Here is a 23,569-nt window from a genome sequence, read left to right on the forward strand (position 1 = left end):
TCCCTCTGCCAGGACTGGGGCCCAGCGGGCGGGGAGCTCCCCAGCAGGCCCCCCACCTGAGCCCCGTGTGTTTCCACCCAGATCTACGAAGACTCCATCGTCCTACAGTCGGTCTTCACCAGCGTGCGGCAGAAAATCGAGAAGGAGGAAGACAGTGAAGGGGAGGAGAGTGAGGAGGAAGAGGAGGGCGAGGAGGAAGGCTCGGAGTCGGAGTGTGAGTGCGGGCGGGCGGGGGGCGGGGGGGGCGCGCTGGGGCGGGGCTGCAGCCCATCCTCGGGGTGGAGGGAGGCGGGGATGGGGTCACACCCACCTGAGAAGACCCGAAGCCCGCACGGCTCCCAGATGCCCCCGGCTCCGAGGTGCCATGCTCTCCCGAGCTCACATCTTCTTTCCTCCTGGTCCCCACCCCAGCTCGCTCGGTCAAAGTGAAGATCAAGCTTGGCCGGAAGGAGAAGACCCAGGACCGGCTCAAGGGCGGCCGGCGGCGGCCGAGCCGCGGGTCCAGGGCCAAGCCGGTGGTGAGCGACGACGACAGTGAGGAGGAGCAGGAGGAGGTAAAGCCCCCAGAGCCCTGGGGCAGGCGGGTCACTGGACGTCCACCCCGTGCCAGGTGCTGGACCCTGTTCCGAGGCCCCGTGGGAGGGGGGATGCTCCAACACCCCCGCTCCCCAGATGGGGAAACTGAGGCTCAGCGTTATATGGCGTGGAACTCAAGTCCAAGTCCACGCGACCCTAGAAGCAGTGCTCTTGGAGCTGGTGGGCATCTGGGCTTCAGGCAGGGCATCCCAGCCTGTTCCTGCTGCAGCAGTCTGCAGAGCTGCCTACCCAGGACACCAGGGCTGCCGAGCTCGGGCCGGCAGTGTTGGGGCGGGAGGCGGTGAGATCGGAGATGCCGCCAGCGAGTCCCCATGCCCACAGCACAGGGCCCTCCAGCCGCCAGGGCTGCCATGGTGTCCTCACTGCATGGGGCACACGCCATGCACCCCAGGTCTCTGCTTGTGGCTCTGTTCCGGCCTGTCTAGAAGGATTTCTAAACAATGGTAGTGGGTTAAGAAAAAACAAGCAAAAAACAAAGGTCCCATAATCCACAGTCATAAAAACATTGTGGAGCAGACCCCGTGAACGGGGCTGTGAGTGGTGCCTCGGTGATGGGCCCCCCCGGCACAGGCTGCAGTCCCCTGCACACCAGGGAAGAGCTACAGGAGCATCAAGCCTGGGCAGTTTCATGGGCTTGGGGGCAGGAGCAGACCGATTTGCTGGGTTTAAATAAGCTTTGCCCTCTGGCTCTAGCCCGGATGCCAGGCCCTTCCCTGCTGTAGGGCCTGGGCATTTCACTTCACTTCTGAGCCTGTCTCCACTTCTACAAAGCAAGGAGGTCAAATGGATTACACGGGGCCTGGCTCCCAGAACAGCCTGACAAGCACTGTTTTGTTGTTGTTAGTCTTCTATTTTTCTTTTTTAAAATATTTTTTTATTTATTTGGTTGCACCAGGTCTTAGTTGCAGCACGCAGCCTCCTTAGTTGTGGCATGCGAACTCTTAGTTGCAGCATGCATGTGGGATCTAGTTCCCCGACCAGGGATGGAACCCGGGCCCTCTGCATTGGGAATGAGGAGTCCTAACCATTGGACCACCAGGAAAGTCCCTCGTTAGTTTTCTTGTATAGCTATTTGCAATAGCAGCAAAACCAGGTGCCTCGGGACTTCCCTGGTGGCGCAGTGGTTAAGAATCCGCCTGCCAGTGCAGGGGACACGGGTTCGAGCCGTGGTCCGGGAAGATCCCACATGCCTCAGAACAACTAAGCCCGTGAACCACAACTACTGAGCCTGCGCCCTAGAACCCGCGAACCACAACTACTGAAGCCCACGCACCTAGAGCCTGTGCTCCGCCACAAGAGAAGCCACCGCGATGAGAAGCCCCTGCTCACTGCAACTAGAGAAAGCCCGCGTCCAACAATGAAGACCCAACACAGCCAAAAATAAATTAATTAGGAAAAAAAAAAAACCAGGTGCCTCAGAATAAATCTGACCATAGACATCCATGGTCTTATGGAGACGTTAATGACATTGTGAACACGGGGAGTGGCAGCCCTTGTTTCTGGAAAGGAGGGTCTGGGCAGTAAAGCTCCCCATCTGCCCATCTGGATCCAGCAGGGCTTCTGTGACCCTTGCCAAGCTGTTTAAAATGTTTATACAGAAGAGCAGAGATTTTACATGGTCAGGAATTGCCAAGGTGGTTTTAAAGCCACAGGTCAGGGGAATTCCCTGTCGGTCCAGTGGTGAAGACTTGGCGCTGTAACTGCTGTGGGCCCAGGTTCCATCCCTGGTCAGAGAACTAAGATCCCACAAGCTGTGTGGCATGGCCACAAAAATTAAAGCTGCAAGTCAGGGGTACAGGGACAGGCAGACAGCAGTGGGACAGAGCAGGGAGGGCCCAGCAAGCCTCCCACGTCCCGAGGAAGAGTCGATGTGGACGCAGGGTGACATCGGGGTGTGGCCGTGGCAGCAGGCGATGAGGGCAAAGGCCAGTCCGCACCCAGCCTCACAGAGCCAGTGCTGCCCGCTCCCTGCAGGGCAAAGCTGTTGTGCTGCCTGCCTTGGTGGTTGAGTGCATCTAAAGCCGAGGTCGGCGCCAGTCGGGGTGCTCCTGAGGACGGGGCTGACTCACACTTTCTCCTCCTGTCCCCCCTCCAGGACCGCTCAGGAAGTGGCAGCGAGGAAGACTGAGTCCCGACATTCCAGAGTCTCAACCCCGAGCCGCTCGTTCCAGATCCGAGATGGTGTAGCCCTTAGCAGTAACGGGTAGCAGCAGATGTAGTTTCAGACTTGGGATAAAACTGTATAAACGAAAATCTTCCATATTTATACAGCAGAGAAGATGTAGGACTGTTTGTGTCTGGCCCTGTCCTGGCATCAGTAGCGTTTGTAACAGCATTAACTGTTTAAAATGAGAAAAAAAAAAAAAAAAAAGAATTACGAATTGGGGAACACGCGACACCTGTTTTTCTTTTCCTTCCCTGGCAGTACTGTTTCGGCCGCAGTTTGGAATCACTGTAGTTTAAGCTGTGGATGCATGTGTGTAGCCATCCACTCCTCGTACTGTATTTTATTGGACAGGTCGGACTCGCCAGGGCCAGGGGTCCGCAGGCCCGGCGGGGGTATGTCAGTGTCACTGGATGTCAACAGTAATAAATTAAACCTACAACAAAAGTCTTGCCTTCTGGTGGACTCATTCCCGGCTCCTGGGGTGGTGGTGAATGTCCGCTGCCACCCCAAGCGCTGTGAGGCCCTGGGGCCCCGTGTGGGGCCTCACCGTAATCTGGGGCCCTGTCCTCCCATCACTAGATCCCAGGGGTCCCATTTCACAGGGGAGGACACTGAAGCCCAAGCAAAGGCAAACACCTTGCCCAGGCCTCACACCATCTGACTGCAAGCCTGGGCTCTCTGGCTCCCTTACCACTGCCATTCTCCATCATGCGTTCAAGCCCGCCCTGTCATGCAGGGAGCAAAGAGCTCAGTCCCTTCCCCTCTGCAGCTAAGGTGGGGTCGGGGAGACAGTCACATAAACAGGCAGGTGCAGGACCTCCCTGGTGGCACAGTGGTTAAGAATCCACCTGCCAGAGGGAGGGGATATGGGGATATATGTATACATATAGCTGATTCACTTTGTTATACAGCAGAAACTAACATAACAATGTAAAGCAATTATGCTCCAATAAAGATGTTTAAAAAAAAAAAAGACATTAAAAAAAAAAAGAAACCACCTGCCAATGCCGGGGACACTGGTTCGAGCCCTGGTCTGGGAAGATCCTACATGCCGCGGAGCAGCTAAGCCCATGCGCCACAGCTACTGAGCCTGTGCTCTAGAGCCTGCGAGCCACAACTACTGAGCCCGTGTGCTGCAACTACTGAAGCCCGCGCGCCTAGAGCTCGTGCTCCGCAACAAGAGAAGCCACTACAATGAGAAGCCCGTGCACCACAACGAAGAGTAGCCCCCGCTCGCCGCAACTAGAGAAAGCCCACGTGCAGCAACAAAGACCTAACTAAAGCAGCCATAAATAAATAAATATATTTATTTTGGGAAAAAAACAAAAAATGGCAGGTGCCACACAGCAGTCAGAGCCGTGACACAGGAATCCCAGGGCATTGTGGGATCCCAGGTGATCAGGGAGAACTCCCAAGTCCAGAACTTACTTTGGGTTCTATGCTATAGTTTTTGTCTCTTCATTAAGAGCTTGTATTCGCGAGTCATTGTCATATTTGCCTTTAATTCTTCAAACACTGTTCACTTTAATTCTTTGAACATATTTTTATTGACTGCTGTGAAGTCCAGCATCTGGACCCCTGGAGAGAACGTTTCTAGTGACTGCTTTTTTCCTCAGGGTGGGTCACACTTTCCTGTTTCTTTGCATGTCTTGCTTTTTTTTTTTTTTCAAAAATGGACTTTTTTTTTTTTTTTTTTTTTTGGCCTTCCTGCCTGGCCTGTGGGACCACAGCTCCCCAACCAGGGATCAAACCCACGCCCTCGGCAGTAAAAGCACAGAGTCCTAACCACTGGACCGCCAGGGAATTCCCTCAAAAAATGGACATTTTTAAATAATAGATTTTAGCAGCTCTGAATTCCAACCCCCCCCAACAGGGCGTTGTCCTGGCGGCATTTTTGTTTTGTTTGTTTTAGTTATTTCTGAGCTGACTCTGTAGGGTCTCTCTCCCCCACTGTGTGCAGCTGTTTATGTCTCTGCTCAATTTTTGAAAGTATTGTTTTTCATTATCTTTAAGCTGACTCCCTCTTGGAGTCACCCCTGGGTCAGCCTAGCTTCAGGGTCAGCCAGTGATGGCACAGAGGTTGTGCTCAAACCCCTGAGTCAGTCAGGCCCTGTGCCAGGGGCCCGTGCTCAGGCAGTTTGCAAGCCAGACCTGCCTTTGCTTCCTGCCGTCCCTCTTGCGTCTTCTCAACGTGTGCACGTGGCCTCCTGCTGAGCAGCTTGCTTGGATTTGTGGGTTGACTGGGCTCCCTCCGGCTCTCGTGCAGCCTGGTGTGTGCACACGGCTTTCCAGACCCTCAGGATACAGGGGGCCAACTGTTTCATGCTCCGGACCTCCGGATTGAATGCTGACTAGTTTACCCATCTGCAACCAGCATCTCAACCTCAGCTAGTTAGGAGACCTTGGCCTTCCCCATTCATTCCACCCTGAGATCCCTGCTGTTTCCAATTTGCCCAGTGGCCTGAGGTGTTACTTGGCTCCTAGTCAAGTCAGCCCCCTCCAGCAGTGATATTCATGGTTTGTCCAGTCCAATAGGAGCTGGGAGGCCAAAAAAAACCATTACCTCCCACTGCTCTTACCTTGCCATTCAGTAATTATTTTTGAGTAAATTCTTCTTAATTTGTCTAATGCCTTTGATTAATCTCCAGAATCCTGAAATGGTTGTTTTTGACAACTCTGTCTAGTTTTAAGGTTGCTTTTATGGAGTGGATTTGCCAAGATACTCATGTCATTTTGAAAGTCCACATTTTTGTGTGTGAATGGCTTTGACTTCATTTTAAGAAATTTGAATTTATTTTAATGTTTACAGAAAAGCAGCTCACCTTGATTTCACGGTATTTAGACTGAGGCCAATTTAAAAATGTGTCCCTTGAGGGGGCAAAAAGTATATGTGAAATTTGAGTAGGAGAAAAGTGTTTGTCTGATATAGTTTGTTGGTGAATAGATGGCAGCAAAATCCAAAATAATGCTTATTTGCCATGAGTTCATACCTCTGTCATGTCAAAGTCTGGAGTTGGTGCCTCACAGTGTTGGAGAACAGCTCCTTCTCTGTCTTGTTGCTTCAGTACTTGCCACCCCTATGTCCAGCATCACCTCATGGCCCAATATGGCTGCTGGTGCTCCATCTATCCATTCCACATTCCAGCCATCAACAAGGAGGCAAGGGGAAGGAGAAAGGCCCACCATCCCTTAGAGACCCTCTCTGGAAACTGACACTTCACTCTCTCTTATGTGCTCATTGGCTACAACATGGAATCTAATTCTCCTTCCCTTGACTTTGGCTTGGGACTCTTGGTAAGCAGTAGAGTGCAGTAGAAGTGACAATGTGACCGCTAAGAGTGGGTCATACAAAGCACCACAGTTTGTTGGAACACTCCCTCTTAAAGCCGTCAGCTCTCATGGAACAGCCCAGATGCCTAGAAGCCACCATGTTGTGAGGAAGCCCAAAGAAGCCCATGCCAAGAGACCACCAAGAACACAGGAGGAGAAAGAGACGGCTGGCCAAAGCCCACCTGTGTGCACCTGCGCGGATGAGCCCTTCCCACCTTCCCGACACAAAGAAACCATTAGAGAGAACAAACTGATTGTTGTTTTAAGCCACTAAGCTGTGGGGTGATTTCTTACACAGTGATAGCAAATGGAACATCCTAAAACAATTTTTCAAATGACATGGGTCTAATTAAGCTAACATGGAAAGATCTTTAGAGCAATGTTAAGGCTAGGAAAGCAAGCTACACAATGAAATGTCCAGCAAGATGCCTTTTTAAAAATTAATTTATTTATTTATTTATTATTTTTGGCTGCGTTGGGTCTTCGTTGCTGCGTGTGGGCTTTCTCTAGTTGTGGCGAGCGGGGGCTACTCTTCGTTGCGGTGCGCGGGCTTCTCATTGCGGTGGCTTCTCTTGTTGCTGAGCACGGGCTCTAGGCACGCGGGCTCAGTAGTTGTGGCTCACAGGCTCTAGAGCGCAGGCTCAGTAGTTGTGGCGCACGGGTTTATTTGCTCCAGGGCATGTGGGATCTTCCCGGACCAGGGATCGAACCTGTGTCCCCTGCATTGGCAGGCGGATTCTTAACCACTGCGCCACCAGGGAAGTCCCAAGATGCCTTTTTTTTAGCACACACAGGGTCTCAGATATTTGCTTTGGACCATGTCACTGCCACATAAACATTTAGAGAAAGTTCTGTCAGGATATACCCCCAAACGCACTATATCCTGAACAGCTGTTACCCCTGGAAGCAGGGGACAAGAGGATGGAGTTGGGAGCTTCTCCAAGCTAGTGAGATTGTGGACACATGTCCGTTTTAAGACCCATTTCTTGATTCCTCACCAATGTTTAATTCAACAGAATAGTTGGTTTCTAGTTTATGTCATGGTCTCAGAGATTTCTGCTTCAATGAGGCCATTTGTATCTTCCAGAGCATTAATACTGACAAGGTGCCCAAAGCCCAACTCATCGTGCTCCTCCCACACCTGATTCTGCTTCTGTGTCCCCACCTCTTAGGTGGCTCCAGTGGCCCCCAAAAATCTAACTCAGCTCTCATCCCTTTCCCTCAGCCTCCTACATCCAGCCCGTCCCCCAGATCAACCATTCTCCTTTCTAACCACCCACCTCTTCTCCATCCTTGGCCCCTACCTGGTCCACCACCACTGCCATCACTGGTCTGGACCAGTGTGGTCCGCTCCTCCCTGGTTCCCCAGCTCCCACCCTCACTCCCCACCAGTCTTTTCTTCCACATGGCCAGAGACTTCTAAACTCTTCCAAGTCCTTGAGCACACATGGGGCCCTGATCATCTGAGCCTGGCAACTCTCCAGCCAGGCTTCCTAAACCTCAGCCACACTGAAATTTCACACCACACACTTACAGGTGTTTGCACATGCACGTCCCTCATCCCATAATGCCTCACTTGGCAAATCTCCTTCCCCTGAGCCTCATCTCAAATGTCATTTTCCTGCCCCTTCTCACCTTTCGTTGACAATCTGTAGGAGGAAGCATGTAGGCACCCCCTGAAAGAAGCCCTCATTGTCATTTTGATTTGCATTTCTCTAATAATTAGTGATGTTGAACATCTTTTCAGGCCCTTATTGGCCATTGTTATATCTTCTTTGGAAAGGTGTATTTAAGTCCTTTGCTTGTTTTTTAATTGTGCTGTTCGTTTTGCTGTTGTCGAGTTGTAGAGGTTCATTATATATTTTGAATATTAATCTCACCAGGTATAGGATGTGCAAATATTTCCTCCCATTCCATGGGTTGCCTTTTCACTTTGTTGATAGTGTCCTTTGATGCACTTTAGTTTTTAATTTTGATGAAGTCCACCTTATTTGTTTTTTCCTTTATTCTGTATGCTTTTGTTGTCACAGCCAAAAACTCACTGCCAAATTCAATGTCATGAAGTTTTACCCCAGTGTTTTCTTCCAGAAGTTTTATAATTTTAGCTCTTACTTTTAACTCTTTGATCCAGTTTGAGTTAATTTTTGTATATGGTGAAAGTTAGTATGCAAAATAATAAGTACCATTATTTTGCATGTGGATATACAGTTTTCCCAACACTGTTTGTTGAAAAGACTGTCCTTTCTCCATTCAACGGTCTTGGCGCCCTTGTCAAAAATTATTTGGCCATATATGTGAGGGTTTATTTCCAGGCTCTCTATCCTACTCCATTTGTCTGTATGTCTGTCTTTATGTAAATACCACACTGTTTTGTTTGCTGTAGCTTTGTTGTAAGTTTTCCAATCAGGAAGTGTGAGACTTCCAACTTTGTTCTTTTTAAGGTCATTTTGGTTATTCAGGGTATCTTGAGATCCATATGAATTTTAGGGTAGATTTTTCCATTTATGCAAAAAACATCATTGGGAATCTGATAGGGATTGCATCAAATCTGTACATCACTCTAGGTACAATTGACATCTTAACAATGTTAAGTCTTCCAATCCATGAACTTGGGATGTCTTTCCATTTGTGTGTATCTAATTTCTTTCAACAATATTTTTTAGTTTTCAGTGTACACATCTTTCACCTTCTTGGTTAAATTAATTCCGAAATATTTTATTCTTTTTGATGCTATTGGAAAGGGAATTGTTTTCTTAATTTCCTTTTTGGATTGTTCCTTGCTAGTGTATGAAATGTAGCTTTTTTGTGTGTTGATGTTATATTCTGCAACTTTGCTGAATTCGTTTATTAGTTCTAGCAGGTGTGTGTGTGTGTGTGTGTGTGTAGACTCTTTAGGGTTTTCAACATATAAAACTTCTACTTCGGGCTTCCCTGGTGGTGCAGTGGTTAAGAATCCGCCTGCCAATGCAGGGGACACGGGTTTGAGCCCTGGTCCGGGAAGACCCCCACATGCCGCAGAGCAGCTAAGCCTGTGCGCCACAACTACTGAGCCTGCTCTCTAGAGCCTGTGAACCACAACTACTGAGCCCACGTGCCACAACTACTGAAGCCTGCGCACCTACAGCCCGTGTTCCACAACAAGAGAAGCCACTGCAATGAGAAGCCCGCACACCGCAACGGAAAGGTAGCCTCTGCTCACCGCAGCTAGAGAAAGCCTGCGTGCAGCAACGAAGACCCAGCGCAGCCAAAAATAAATAAATAAATTTTTAAAAAGTAAAAAAATCAAACTTTTACTTTTTCTCTACTTCTTCCTTTCTTATTTGGATGCCTTTTATTTTCTTTTAATTGCCTAATTACACTAGCTAGACCTTCCAATACTATGTTGAATAGAAGGGTTGAAAGCAAGCATCATTTTCTTGTTCCTGATCTTAGGAAAAAGTCTTTTTACATTTTCCTAACCAGGGAAATGTTTCACCAATTCAAGCTAAATGAAAATATGCTTTTTCTCTAGTAGCCTTCCACATCTCATACCAGAAGTAGCCTCTGCACTCTCCATCTGGCACCATATGGGCTCGTGTTTATATACACATCCTGCCCTGTTCTCTTTCCCGGAGTCCTTGAGGATGAGGTGGTGTCTTGGTCAATTTTGAATCTCCCCAACTACAGACTTGGAGCTTTCTCCATGTTCTCAATACAGGTTTACCTTCAAGTCTGGTGTTCTGCTTGAAAGGAAGGACAAGTAGCCCAGGACAAATCTGAGTTCTGAATTATCAAAATCCCAACAATAGTGGAATTCAGAAGCAGGGCATCTCTAATGTTGTTGCAGCCACACCAGCAATAATATCTCTTGGACTTCCCTGGCAGTCCAGTGGTTGAGACTCTGCGCTTCCACTGCGGGAGTGGCAGGTTCGATCCCTGGTCAGGGAACTAAGATCCCACACGCCACGTGGTGTGGCAAAAAAAAAAAAAAAAAACCTCTCATTTTCATTTATTTATTTAACCCTTACTACCACAGGGCGCTGGATATATAAACCATTGTCTCTGCCCTCACATGGCTTATAGGCGTTTTTGTGGAGATAATTGATGGCTACCGAGTCAAGGCAAGTCTCTAATTGCACCTATTGGAAGGCACCAAGGCACCTGCAGTTACTCACCCTCTCTCTGCTGACTGCTGGGTCAAAGGCCAGATGGCAGCTACGAAGGCTCACCTTGGTCAAAAGACCAGACTCCTTTGTTCAGAGACCTATTCTGGTCTGAGTCTCCTGGTGAATTAGAGAGGTGTAAAATAGGACAAAGAGGGCTGTGCATTAATTAGAATGAGGAAAACGCCTGCCCTGGATTTGGATGACTTTGAAAGCCTAGGAATTTTCAAATGAAGTGGATTCCATGGAAGAATTGTTTTTAAGTTCCTATGAGAAAGAAAGTGATAAATGGAATATTTATAAATGGAATGGAATATTTGTAAATGGAATATTTCCTGCCACATCAATAGACAAAGGGTGTCACAGTCATCAACGATTGAAGCCCTCCAGTGTGACCCGGGTGAGCCCTGAGGAAACTCAGGGCTGAAAAGAATACCTGCCATCTAGCAGCCAACAGACTGCAACCACTCGGGAGATGGTGAGCCCTGAGGAAATTCAGGATGTGAAAATACAGGATACTGGCCCCAGATAGCCGAGGTGCATATCAAAGGAATGAGTTCAGTGAGCCCGGAATTTTACATCTTCCCATACAGAGAAAAGCGCTAAATTCCTTAACTTGAGATATCTGGTTTTCTTTAATTAACAATAATCTTTTTATGTTCAGACTACCTGCCCTTTGTTACAAAACTTCTATATAACCTGGCTCCCCCCTGCCTTGCCTCCTCAGAGCAGTTTCTCAGAGCTATCGGAAATGCTGTCTCCCAGGCTGCAGTCCTCATTTTGCCCCAAATAAAACTTAACTTGCCGCTCTCACGTTGTGCATTTTTTTTCAAGTCAACAAAAGTGTTCCCTAAAGAAAAGAGAGAGGCGGAAAAAAAAAATGTAGTTGCAAAGACAGCCAAACAAAACAAAGCAAAACAAAACAGGGAACCCATACACTGTGTCTATTATGTGTCAAGCAAGCATGGCTCCAATCACGTTTATTTATTTATTTATTTATTTATTTATTTAGACATTTAAAAAAATTATTTATTTATGGCTGCGTTGGGTCTTCATTGCTTCGCGTGGGCTTTCCCTTTCTGTGAGCACGGGCTCACAACAGAAACTGAGCCAGTGATGTCTTGCAATTTTTCTGAAGGGAAATCACACCTAGGGCTCCTGACTTTCAAAAAAAATAAATAAATAAAAAAGGAGCATTTGGTGTAAGGAATTGGAATTGGTTGGTGACACATTCATAAATGTTGCAACTCCCAGAACTTGCCTGTCCTTGTAAATTTCTCCAGGTGTTTGCTCATGATCTCATTTTGACCCTGATACTGAACCTGCCAAGTAAGGGAAGTGGCATTACTTTCTCTCCCATATTTATTTTATCTCCCGTTTTTAATTTTTATTTATTTTTTAAAAATTTTATTTATTTTTGTCTGCGTTGGGTCTTCTTGCTGCACGGGCTTTCTCTAGTTGCGGTGAGCGGGGCTACTCTTCCTTGCAGTGCGCGGACTTCTCACTGCGGCGGCTTCTCTTGTTACGGAGCACGGGCTCTAGGCGTGCAGGCTTCAGTAGTTGTGGCACACAGGCTCAGCAGTGTGGTGCACAGGCTTAGCTGCTCCGCAGCATGTGGGATCTTCCCTGACCAGGGATCGAACCCATGTCCCCTGCATTGGCAGGTGGGCTCAACCACCGAGCCACCAGGGAAGTCCCTATCTCCCATTTTTTAATTGGCAAAGCTAAATGACTCGGGACTTCCTTGGTGGTCCAGTGGGTAAGACTCCGCGCTCCCAATGCAGGGGGCCCAGGTTCGCTCCCTGGTCAGGAAACTAGATTCCGCATGCATACCGCAACTAAAGATCCCGCATGCCCCAATGAAGATCCAGCATGCCACAACTAAGACCCTTCACAGACTGAATAAATAAATAAATAAATAAATAAATAAATAAATAAATAAATAAATAAATATTAAAAAACAAAACAAAATTGAGTGACTCACCGGAGGTCTGTCTGATTCAGAAGCTGGGGCTCTTTACTGCCAAACACTGTCTATAAATTTATTCCCCTGGATTAAATCACTGTTTTTCTTTCTGTTTCCTCTCTGTCTCTTTTCTGCCTTCTTTCCTGGGTTTCCCGTAAGCCTGCTGAGAGGTAAGTATGCCTTGCCAAGCTCAGTTTGTAAAACCTCAGAGAACTCTGCTCATTCCTGAGGGAACCCTCCAAAACTACCAAACCCTTTACGGGAGGCTTTCTGGCCAGGGGCCTCTGGGAAGTTCATGAATCTCCAAAGAGACACCCTGATTCTTGAAAGCTGTTCTCCAGCAGCCCTCTGTGGTTTAGGCAATCGGGTTCAGTTCTGAAAGCTCTATTTTGTTTTCATTTTGCTTTGGGGAGAGGCTTTGGGCCTCTCTGTTTATTCAACTCCTTCTCCTAAAAGGATAAATCAATATTTATGTCCAGACCCCAGGTATTGGGTCAATTGATTTTAGAGGTGTTTTTGCTCATAATTCATCCAAGCGCTGGATCCCACAAAACAAAATCAGTTTTTGGCTGTACTTTCGTGACGATTTTATTTAAATGCCTCATTAATAACTGTTTATGGGGTGATTTGGAAGAACCCTCTAAGACTATATATGACGAAACAGTTAAAATCTATAAACAATTCCTACAAAGGAAAAGGCAAGGAGAGACAGAGATAGGGGGGTGTAGTTTCCAACATCTCTAGTTTTTTCCTTTTGAGTCAGAGGGGAGATGTCATTGGCCAATTAGACGATTTGGAAGGACAGGTGGTTGCTAATCTTCTTTGGGCACCAAAGAGAACGTAACAATTAAAAGTGGAGAGAAATGTAAGGGAGATCCTTCAGGAGACGCGCATTTCCATTTGGGGGTGGGCGTGGCGGCGGCTCCTCTCTTCAGGGGCTACCCAAATGGGACACATCCGGCAGCCTGTCCAGAAGCGGCTTTGGAAAGGACTGGAATCCGAGTCAGGGCTTCATGGGTTAAGGAGACCATGTCACATCGGCCGTTCCAAACTCCTCCTCTCGAAACTCCTCCTCTCGTGAGGTGAAGATGTTTGAAAATCACCCCACTGCAAACTCCTCCCTCTACGGGAAACCTCACATTGAAATGCTGCAAATGACTGGGGCCCCGCGTGCAGTCGCGTCAGGGCCGCGAGAAGCCCGGGTTTCAAGAGCGGACACAGAGGACAGCAGCCCGGCCCGGGGCGTGACAGGCAGAGGCTGGGAACATGAGGCTCGCGGGCTGCGGGCTGCGCTGGGCCGTCGCCCTGCTCATCGCTGCGACGGCGGGTGCAGGTAAGGCTGGCTCCAGAAGCCCGAGCGGGGTGCGGGTGAGACCGCGAACTAGGGGAGCTCCTTGGTAATTTTTTTTGCGGGGGAAGAGAACGAAAAATAATTCCACCCTTGGGAAACTTGTGGGAAAATGGCACGAAATCCTTCCCAAATGGCTGGAGGGAGCACTAAGGGGAGCGCGAGGGTTGGGAGGGTCTGAGGGGTCTGGGGGAGTCAGGGGAATGCGGGATGCGGCTTTCCCCACAAGTCTCCACCCGATTGCAGATCCTCTTGTCTTAGAGCCGGGTACGCGGGTCTCCACCAATGGGGGGAGGGACCCCCTTCCAGAGTTATTCTAGGGGTGAGAGTGACCCGAAACCCGGCTGCTCAGCCTGGTCCCCGGCTGCACGCTCAGGGTTGTCTGCGGGCGCGCCCCTGCGCCGGTTCACACTCAGGGGTTACGGCGGCGGTCAAGTTGGCTTTGTGCTGCCCAGGGGCGCTGCTGGCTCCCAGAGCCGAGAGGAACGCGTCCATCGCGGACCCCGCACCACGCTTCCGCCCAAGGGCACCGCCTTCAGCCCCGCCCCCGAGCTCCCATAGGGCGCCATTCGAACAGGCGAGCCTCGAGCCACTCCCCTTGGCCAATGGGAAGCGGTGGCTGCGGAAGCGCGCGCGGCGCCGGGCGGGGCTGGCTCAAGACTAGCGGCGCACCTTGTTCTCGGTGAGGAGGTTCAAGGAGATTCCTCAGGTTGGTCCCAGCTCCTGTCACAAAGGAGGCGTCATGTCCCGGGCCCCTGGAGAAGCTCTGCTAGCGTGGCCGAGGCGCCCGCGGAGCGCCTCGGCGCCTTCGGCGAAGGCCTCAGTTTTCCCCTCGATCTGTGGCGAGGCCTTCCTCCCCACTTTGTCCTCGGGGGCCGCCCTCACCCAGCCCTCCCGGGACATGTTCGCAGACGTGCCCCCCAGGCCACCCTCAAGGCCTTGTTTCCTTGCCAGGCTGAAACGTTGCCTCGGAAACTCCCGCTCCTCCTCGATCGGATGCGAAGGGCACTTCGCGGAGACCTTCAGCCGAGCAGGGGCAGGGACGGAAAGTCAGGGACCGGATGGACCCCTCGGGTTGCCTTGTTTGTTCAGAGGCGCTGAATGGGTTCAGCTGAGCTGCCCACATGACAACATTTCGTTTTAGAGGGTTTGAAATTTAGATTTGGGCAAGAGGCTAGTTGATGCACCATCCTGAGTTGTCTACTGGCTGCCAGAGGCATTTGACTTCGCTCTGGAAAATAGAGAAATGGTCCTTTTCCTACTTAAAACCAGCTGGGCCTAGAAAAGGATTGGGATTGTCTGATTAACAGGATGCAGGAAGCTTTTTTTTTTTGTTTTTATTGGCAGGGAGGTGGCTTTGAACCCTTGGAATCAGTACCTGTGACATCAGTTTCCTCTGGGAGGAGAGGAAGGGAGGTTGAACATGGCAGAGGATTACTGTAATAATTCAGCCATTCAGTTGTAAGAAGCAAAGGGAGAGTGGCTTGGTCAAGAGACACTTGATTAGCCTGTATTTCACGTGCGATCCACTCCTTTCCTAAGAGGAAATGATGGCAGTGAGGTCTTGAGCAAGATGTGTTGCTTCCTTCAGTTTCCTCTTTCACTGGGTGGCGGAGGATCTGGTGTATTTTGGGTCTCAAGGAGGCTGAGCGTCTGGTGTGTCCCCCAGGCTCCTGAGAGCTAGCTGGCAGCTACTAAGTATCTTCTCTGGTGTTAAAACAAGGATGTACATTTGTAGCAGCCGCGACTACTCCAGTTTGCCCCGAGGGGGAGGGAATTTCTTGTCTGTTTCCTTTGGGAATGGAAGTAATTGGAATCTTAACTGCATGCTTTCCCTTAGCCAGATCAAAATCAGTTAACAGTTGTGTGTGGAGTCTCAAATATGCCAAGGACACATGCAGACTCAGAAAGTAGAGTGGTCCCGAGAAGAGTTGTGTCTGCTTTAGCAGCAAGCCCCGGGGTTATTCATTGATCATTGCCAGGTATATTTTTCTTCCAGGGCAACACTGGCAAAAGATAGAGTGTTTTTGAGACTGCAAATCTTTAAGAGCAATATGTGCCTCATTCTGTCTTTCCACAGTATTCCTGCTCTTATCTGTAGGGTTCCTCCCCTGATAAGACCCAATTCTAGATGCCTTTTTTTGCTCAGTGCTTGGATGGCCTTTCATATTCCACATTAAGTACATTAACAGCATCCACACTCTGCCCCGCTGTCAAGCAAGAGACAATGTGTTGCTAAGACACTGTGGAAGTAGCCAGCAGTGAACAGTGATAGAAACAGGCTACCCCTCCCCAAAGGCAACAAAATCTACCATCGAGAGATCACCCTTGGGGAAAATACCTTGACAACACCTCGTGTGGAAAAGAGCACTGGTAAAAGGATGTCTCATTCATTTTCCGCTGAGTCTGTTAGCTCCCGCCATTTCTTTTTCAAGAAAATGATTCCATGTATTATTTTGATTTCCCTGAACAACCACTATCTTCAGTAACAGAGGAAGGAAAACATCGAAAGCATTTACCACCTCATTTGTGTGCTGGAGAAAAAGCAGAAATGTGTATTCCCCTTTTCTGTTTCGATAACGTTGTTCGTGACCTGTCATTCATGACAGGAGAGGTCTAAAGGGCTAGAGTTTAGTTTTTTTTGTTTTTGTTTTTTTTTCTCTAAGGGAGGGTGCAGTGCTTGTGTAATTTTAGGCATCTCCAGCATGAGGAGATAAGGGATTGGGAGCTCCAGTTTGCTTTTGCTGAAATTCAAATGAAACTGACATAGAAAACCCAAATCTTGCTTCTGGAACAGGGAGAAAACAAGAAAGAGGTGTGGTTTCTTTGGGCTATGGTGTTTGAAACAGGCCTAGTTCTGACCCATGGTTCAGGACTGTGTTGCCTGCTGTGGAGACACCCATCTGCTGTGCTGTCCCTCGGTGTTCCCTGTAACGGTGAAATCCATTCACTTTTCATTTAAACACTGCCTGGAACTGTTGGCCAGCTTTTGGATGACCTGTTCAGACAGAAATAGGTAGTAGTGGGGTCTTCCTGTTGGTGGGGTCTTCAGCCGTCTATGACAAGCAAATATTTGATTCACTGTTGCCAGGGGAAGGCTTGTTATCCAGGGAAGGGGGTTATTGTTCTTTAAAGGGCCTTAAGATGTTTTAATATTTCTAACCTTTCCAGGAGCACATTTTGTGTGTAAGATGATTCCTTGTGCAAAGTGGATTAGTGGTAATCAAAACTGCAATCGCCTGGTTGGGAGAGGAGATGACAGAAGGTCCTCCTCCGGGATCCCCACTGTGAATGCCCCTTGCCTGAACTTCCTTTTTTACTTTTTTCTGAGAGTCCTGGAATTCCGATTGCTTTTTGCCCACCCTGTGTGCCAGGATCTAGAAGTGAGTCATTTCCTTTTTCAGGCATGATCACAATTCGGTTGTGAGTCAGTGGGGTGTGGCATGTATTGTAGAGGCAACTCTGAGGGAGATATCCTGTTTGGCTCATTAGCTGGGCGATGCATTTATCAGTCTGTGTTCCGATAGCAGTAGGTTCCAAAGCTCAGCTCATTCACTTCTCTTGAATGAATGGGCTCTCCACTGGGGCCACCTCCAGCCTGGCCTCCTTGTAGTTCAGTTACCAAGTTCTGTTGATGCTTGTCAACACTCTTTGTATTTCTATCTTTATCACCTGTAGCCTCCTTGTGGCCCCTCCTAATCTCACCTGACTGGTTTCCTAACCTCTGGCAGGAACCTTGGACATGATCTTTGAAGACTCAGAGTTTTCCTTTTGAAATTGAGGTATAATTGACATACTATAAAATGGACAGATAAGTAAAGAGTTTAGTGAGTTGTGATAAACATCTGCTTCTATGTAACCACCTCTCATTAGGATGTAGAGAATTTCTCACCTCCCAGAAAGTTCCCAGAAAGCCGTTTACACCCAAGCCTGTCTGAGCACCTCACTACACTGCCTCTCAGGGAATCTACACAAAAGTGCTGGGTGAACCATCAAAGTAGAAATGGATGAAGGGATACATTATTCTTCCATGGATCCCTTTACCAGAAATGCCAAATCAGGTTTCTCCATCCGTGCATGCATATTTGAGAACTCAAATACATACATACACACACATGTACACATAAATACATAAGTAAGTAAGTAGCTGTTTTTAAAAGAATAACTTTTACAAGGAAAAGCCACCCAAACCTTAGTTTCATTGTGCTCCATAGACTCCAGGGCAGTGAAAGATGATCTTTTTGCAAGGTTCTCCAAAAGTCCTAAAAAGGCAGAACATTCCTTGACAGCTGGAATCAGGCCATGGGAAGTCATCCGCCATCATCTTACCTTTTCCTGGCATTCTGTGGCTGCAGTAAAAGGTTTCTTCCCTCTTGTATAAATGTAATACACGCATCTGGGTAATGGAACAGTTTACCAGAGGAAGCCAGAGGAGAGTGATAAAGTACAGCATATGGTGTCCCATTTCTCCAGGAAGGTGGTTTTCAAACTGGGTCCCAGAGCCCCTGACCCCCATAGCCCTCAACCCAGGCTCAGGATTGGGTTCAAGGCTGAGTGAAATGTTCAAGGGCCTCCAGACGTCTCTGGCCTTGTCAACCCCCATCGGAATGACCAAAGCCACCAAGAGCCGACAAAAAGGGAGGTTTATTGAATCAGGGGAATTAAGGCTAATGCCAGCGATAGGCATTGACTGATATCTTAGTTCTTTCACTTAATCATTTTTTTCCTTTGTTTAAAAAAAAAAAAAATCTCAAGAATAAAGCATTCTTAGAAGAAAACCAAACAACCTGAAGTGAATTAAAGAAGGCCCCTTGCCACTATTTCCTATGCAGAAGCACAGATAAGACTTTGTTTCTTCCAAAAATGGGATCACACTGAAAACTATTACAAACTCTTCTGCCCCTTGCTTTTTTCCCCATTTAGCAAAATACTGTGGGCAGCTTTCTACAATGTCACAACGTAGGATGATTGACATCACCTTTTTCAGTGCCTCTACAGGATCTGCATTATTATTAGGTATCGATTTTGCATGTGTGGCTACATATTTCCATTTGAATATAGGCATATCTTCTTAAGTTAGGTTATGTATTAATTATCTATTGCATATCAAATTACCCCAAAACTTAGTGGCTGAAAACAAGACACATTTATTATCTCCAAGTTTCTGTGGGTCAGGAATTTGGAAGCAGCATAGCCAGATGGTTCTGGCTCAGGATCTCACATGAAGTTGCCATCTAGATACCCCAGGAAAAAATATATTTGCAGGGGATGCAGTCATCTGAGGGCTCAGCAGGGGCTGAAGTTTCCCTTCCAAGATGGTGTACTCAGTGGCTTTTCACAGAAGGCCTCAGGCACTCACTGCATGGAGCACCTCAGCGTGTGCAAAGGGCTTCCCCCATAGTAAGCAATCCAAGAGATTCTGGAGGAGGCTGCAGTGGCTTCATGACGTAGGGTCAGAAGGCACACCTCGTCACGTCTGCCTTTTTCTGTATATTAGAAACAAGTCCGGTGTACACGCCAGGCGTGGGGAATTAGGCTCAGCTTTTGGAGGGAGTGTCATGGAATTTGTGGTCACATTTTAAAATACCACTGGGCTTCCCTGGTGACGCAGTGGTTAAGAATCCGCCTGCCAATGCAGGGGACACGGGTTCGAGCCCTGGTCAGGGAAGATCCCACATGCCGCGGAGCAACTAAGTCTGTGCGCCACAACTATTGAGCCTGTGCTCTAGAGCCTGCGTGCCACAAGTACTGAAGCCTGTGCTCCGCAACAAGAGAAGTCACCACAGTGAGAAGCCCGCGCACCGCAACGAAGAGTAGCCCTCACTTGCAGCAACTAGAGAAAGTACTCACGCAGCAATGAAGACCCACCAACGCAGCCAAAAATAAATTAATTAAATACATAAATAAATAAAAATACCACCAATTGTTCCCCCCTTTTCTCTATTATAAGAAAAGTTTTAGGGACTCCCCTGGTGGTCCAGTGGTTAGGACTCCGAGCTTCCACTGCAGGGGGCATGGGTTCGATCCCTGGTGGGGGAAGTAAGATCGCGCATGCCGCTGGGCACGGCCAAAATAAACAAACAAACAGAAAAAGCTTTGGACCTCTTTTGAACTTGACATTGTTATACACCTGTGTTAATATTTCTTCTGGCTCCCAGGGACTTTGCACTTTAAATTTTGACAGATTCTGCGCTGTTGCCCTCCTCAGAGGTGGAATGTGGAAGAGTTCCACTTTTCTAAAATCTTTCCCCGGCAAAGGTGATGGTCCCGGCCCTGATTTTTGGCATACCTATTGAACAAATTTTACTGTGACTGTGTCAGGCCTTGGGCTCTGACGGTTTCATGCTGAAAGGATGAAAAGGACATTCCTTACTCTCAAGGAGTTTAAGTCTAGGCTGGGGGATACACAATAAACAGATGCTTTCGATACTGTGTGTTAGGAGTGAGAAGTGGGTGTTTTAGGGGCTCATGGGGGTGCCAAACCCAGTTTTGGGGAAGGTCAGCTTCAAAGCTGAACTGTTAGGGACTTCCCTTGTGGTCCAGCGGGTAAGACTTGGCACTCCCAATGAGGGGGGCCTAGGTTCAACCCCTGGTCAGGGAACTAGATCCCGCATGCCGCAACTAAGAAGCCCTCATACCGCAACTAAAAGATCCTGCATGCCACAACTCAGACCCGGCAAAGCCAAAATAAATAAATAAATAATAAAATAAATAAATAAATATTCAAAGTTGAACTGTTAGCCAAGCAAACAGGTAGGTGTTGGGAGGGGGCTTTGCAGCAGAGGGAACTGCAGGGATTTGGGATCTGAGGTTGTGAAATTTTTACCAGATCCAGTACGGAGGCAGAGAATGCCATTTCCATAAGACTGTAATTCACACTGCTTTGGAGTGGGGACAGTTGGTGAAATCTGGTGACCTCAGGGCCTCCCTCTTCCTTGTTTATAGAGGTTTCAGGATGGCATTTTATGGGGGAAATAGATGTCTTGCAGATGGGTGTGTATGAAAGGAAATGGGATGGGTGTAGGGAACACCGGCCATCCGTCCGTGAGCTTGGAAAAGAAGTATCCAGGTGTGTTCTTTTGCTCCCTTCCAGCTGTGGGCCACCTTCACCTCTCTGCCACCTTATGTCTTGACTTTAACTTAGATGGAGACCACACTTCCATTTTGGCTAAGAATGGGATGAGTTGGAGATTCATAGCTCTTCCTTCATCATCATAAGGTCTGACTTTCACAAGTCTTCCAGCCCTAAAGACTTGTTTCCCCACTGATGCTCCCCAAATCTTTATCCACATTCACTGTTCATTTTAAAGAACTACAGTGGGGACTTCCCTGGTGGCACAGTGGTTAAGAATCCGCCTGCCAGTGCAGGGGACACGGGTTCGATCCCTGGCCCGGGAAGATCCCACATGCCACGGAGCAACTAAGCCCGGGTGTCACAACTACTGAGCCTGCATGCCTAGAGTCTGTGCTCTGCAACAAGAGAAGCCACCGCAATGAGAAGCCCATGCACTGCATCGAAGAGTAGCCCCCGCCTGCTGCAACTAGAGAAAGCCCACACACGGCAACGAAGACCCAACACAGCCAAAAATATTTAATGAAGAAAGGAAGGAAGGAAGAAAGAAAGAAAGGAAGAAAAGAAAGAAAGAAAGAACTGCAGTCATCTAATGTATGTCATCTTTCACCTCAAGGACTTGGAAAAAAAATTACCTTCTTATTTTGGGATTATATTCAATGTAAAAAAAAGTTGCAAAGATATTACAGAGAATTCTCATACCCCTCATCCAGTTTCCCCCAATATTAACATCTTACATACTACAGTACGTGTCAAAACTAAGAGATTAACATTTGTATATTACTATGAACTCCAGACTTTCTTTGGATTTCATCCATTTTTTTCCTTAATGGCCCTTTCCTCTTCCAAGATCCAATCCAGGATTTCACATCACATTTGGGCCCTAAAGTCTTTGATCCTAGTCTTAACCAGTTGGTCTCCCAGCTCTTTTAATCGCATACCCTCATTGGTTAAAAAAATTTTGAGGAAGTCCTCCCTAATATAACTATTTATCATATACTGTACTAGTGTATGATGTACATTACAAACCGTAACTATACAGAAAAGCAGAAATGTTAAAAAGGTGAGATAAAAATCAGACACACAACATTTAAAAATATCTTGTTATTCGTGATGGCTTCCTACTATAGTTAGTTAAAATCTGAAATTATGATGTAGTCAGAGAAGTGTTTTTTTGCAAAAGTGATTCAGATTCTTTTTCAATTTCTTTTCTCTTATAGGTTATTACAAGATATTAAGTGTATAGTTCCCTGTGCTATACAGTAGGTCCTTGTTGGTCATCTATTTTATATATAGTAGTGTGTATATGTTAATCTCAACCTCCTAATTTATCTGTCCCTCACCCCTTTCCTCTTTGGTAACCATAAGACTGTTCTCTGTGTCTATGGGTCTATTTCTGTTTTGTAAATAAGTTCATTTGTATCTTTTTTTAAAGATTCCACATATAAGCAATATTGTATGATATTTGTCTTTCTCTGTCTGGTTTACTTCACTTAGTATGATAACCTCTAGGTCCATCCATGTTGCTGCAAGTGGCATTATTTCATTCTTTTTTATGGCTGAGTATTAAGGGCAAGTTAATCATTAGCAATTGGGCACAGAAGGCCACATTTCAAAGGGTGTCCTTGATCATTTTGATTTTTTTTTTTTGGCTTGACCTTCTATCATATCTGATTAGGTCTCTTTTTATCTTGTACACTGAGGGTAGGAGGGGCAAAATGCTCATTAATAGGAATAAACTTGGGACTTCCCTGGCGGTCCAGTGGTTAAGACTTTGCCTTCCAGTGCAGGGGGTGTGGGTTCAATTCCTGGTCGCGGAGCTAGGATCCCACATGCCTCGTGGCCAAAACATAAAACAGAAGCATTATTGTAACAAATTCAATAAAGACTTAAAAAAAATAGGAATAAACTTGTCAATGCTGCCATCTAAGGTCGGGAAGTTTGCACATTTACATCCACTCACAGCTCATCAGCTTAAACTCAGTCCCATGGCCACACCTAGCTGCAAGGAAAATTGGGAAATTATAGATCCTCTTTTGGGTCATGTGCCCAGCTAAAACTTGAAGGTCTTAATAATATGGAGAAGGAGGAGGAGAACAGATACTTGGAAACATTCTTCAGTAGTCTCCGAGCTAAAGAATTATTAATGGAAATTCTTTTTTTTTTGCAGGCAACAAAATTTTAATTTACCTGTAACCGTTTACTAGACAAAGTGTAGATGATTCACGTCTTCTAGGCAATACCACCATGGATAAAAACAAATTATGGGTGTTTAAAGAGAACATCAAAGGAAAAAAAATCTAAATACATACAAAGCCCCAAAGTGTGTAAGATCTTGAATCTTCCTCTCCCATATCCAGAATGAAGGAAGGAGAGACTTCTCCCATGAGAAGAATCATTAAAGGATCTACTGTCTTCTGTTCTTTTTGTCTGGAGTTTTCTCCCAGACAGTGCATTCATTAATTGACTTTGTGCAAGATGAGCTAATGAAAAAATTTTGCACAAACCATTAAACTCTTTTTTTGGTTACGGCTAACATTCAAAATAAATAAATAAAAGAAAAGACATTCTTAATCTTCTTACAAAGGTAATGAAAAATATAAGAAATGTAGCCATCAGTTAAAACTTCTATTTTACGTACTATTTGCCTTCAGAACATCTGACTAATCAGGAAAATCCTGTTAGCTTCTTTTTGGGGGGGGGGGTCTTATTTCCTTATCCTGAGATGAACCAGATCATAATTTTTATTGACTGCATTACTTTAGATTACAAAGGGGATCAAAGTTTATATTCAGAGATTAAAGGATTAGTACCAGGTTTTACCAACCAATAAAAGTTTGCTTTGATCATAGATCACACATAACAGTGCATTCTAAATCAAAGCATGATATCTAAAACTAAATGCAGTCAATATTATTTTGTTCTCTTTTCCAAAGTGCAAAAATCA

The 23,569-nt window shown here is 46.9% G+C and overlaps 2 protein-coding genes across 12 annotated transcripts in view; both read left to right on the top strand.

Moving 5' to 3' along the window:
- Positions 1–3,208, top strand: part of SMARCA4 (SWI/SNF related BAF chromatin remodeling complex subunit ATPase 4) — an 87,481-nt gene extending 84,273 nt beyond the window's left edge. For all 10 annotated transcript variants that reach the window (XM_082454853.1, XM_082454854.1, XM_082454846.1 and 7 more), the window contains 3 exons: positions 82–214; positions 412–554; positions 2,693–3,208. In XM_082454853.1, the coding sequence (XP_082310979.1) occupies positions 82–214; positions 412–554; positions 2,693–2,725 (309 nt within the window). In that variant the 3' untranslated portion in view covers positions 2,726–3,208. The remainder of the gene's footprint in view (positions 1–81; positions 215–411; positions 555–2,692) is intronic.
- A 10,123-nt stretch (positions 3,209–13,331) lies between these two features.
- The window catches only part of LDLR (low density lipoprotein receptor), a 37,031-nt gene continuing 26,793 nt past the window's right edge, over positions 13,332–23,569 (top strand). Inside the window, exon 1 of one of the 2 annotated variants that reach the window (XM_082454914.1) lies at positions 13,332–13,535. In XM_082454914.1, coding sequence (XP_082311040.1) covers positions 13,469–13,535 — 67 coding nt within the window. In that variant the 5' untranslated portion in view covers positions 13,332–13,468. The remainder of the gene's footprint in view (positions 13,536–23,569) is intronic. The other variant, XM_082454913.1, reaches the window with a different exon arrangement.

Source organism: Balaenoptera physalus (genome assembly GCF_965194825.1).
Source record: "Balaenoptera physalus genome assembly, chromosome: 3".
NCBI lineage: Eukaryota > Metazoa > Chordata > Mammalia > Artiodactyla > Balaenopteridae > Balaenoptera > Balaenoptera physalus.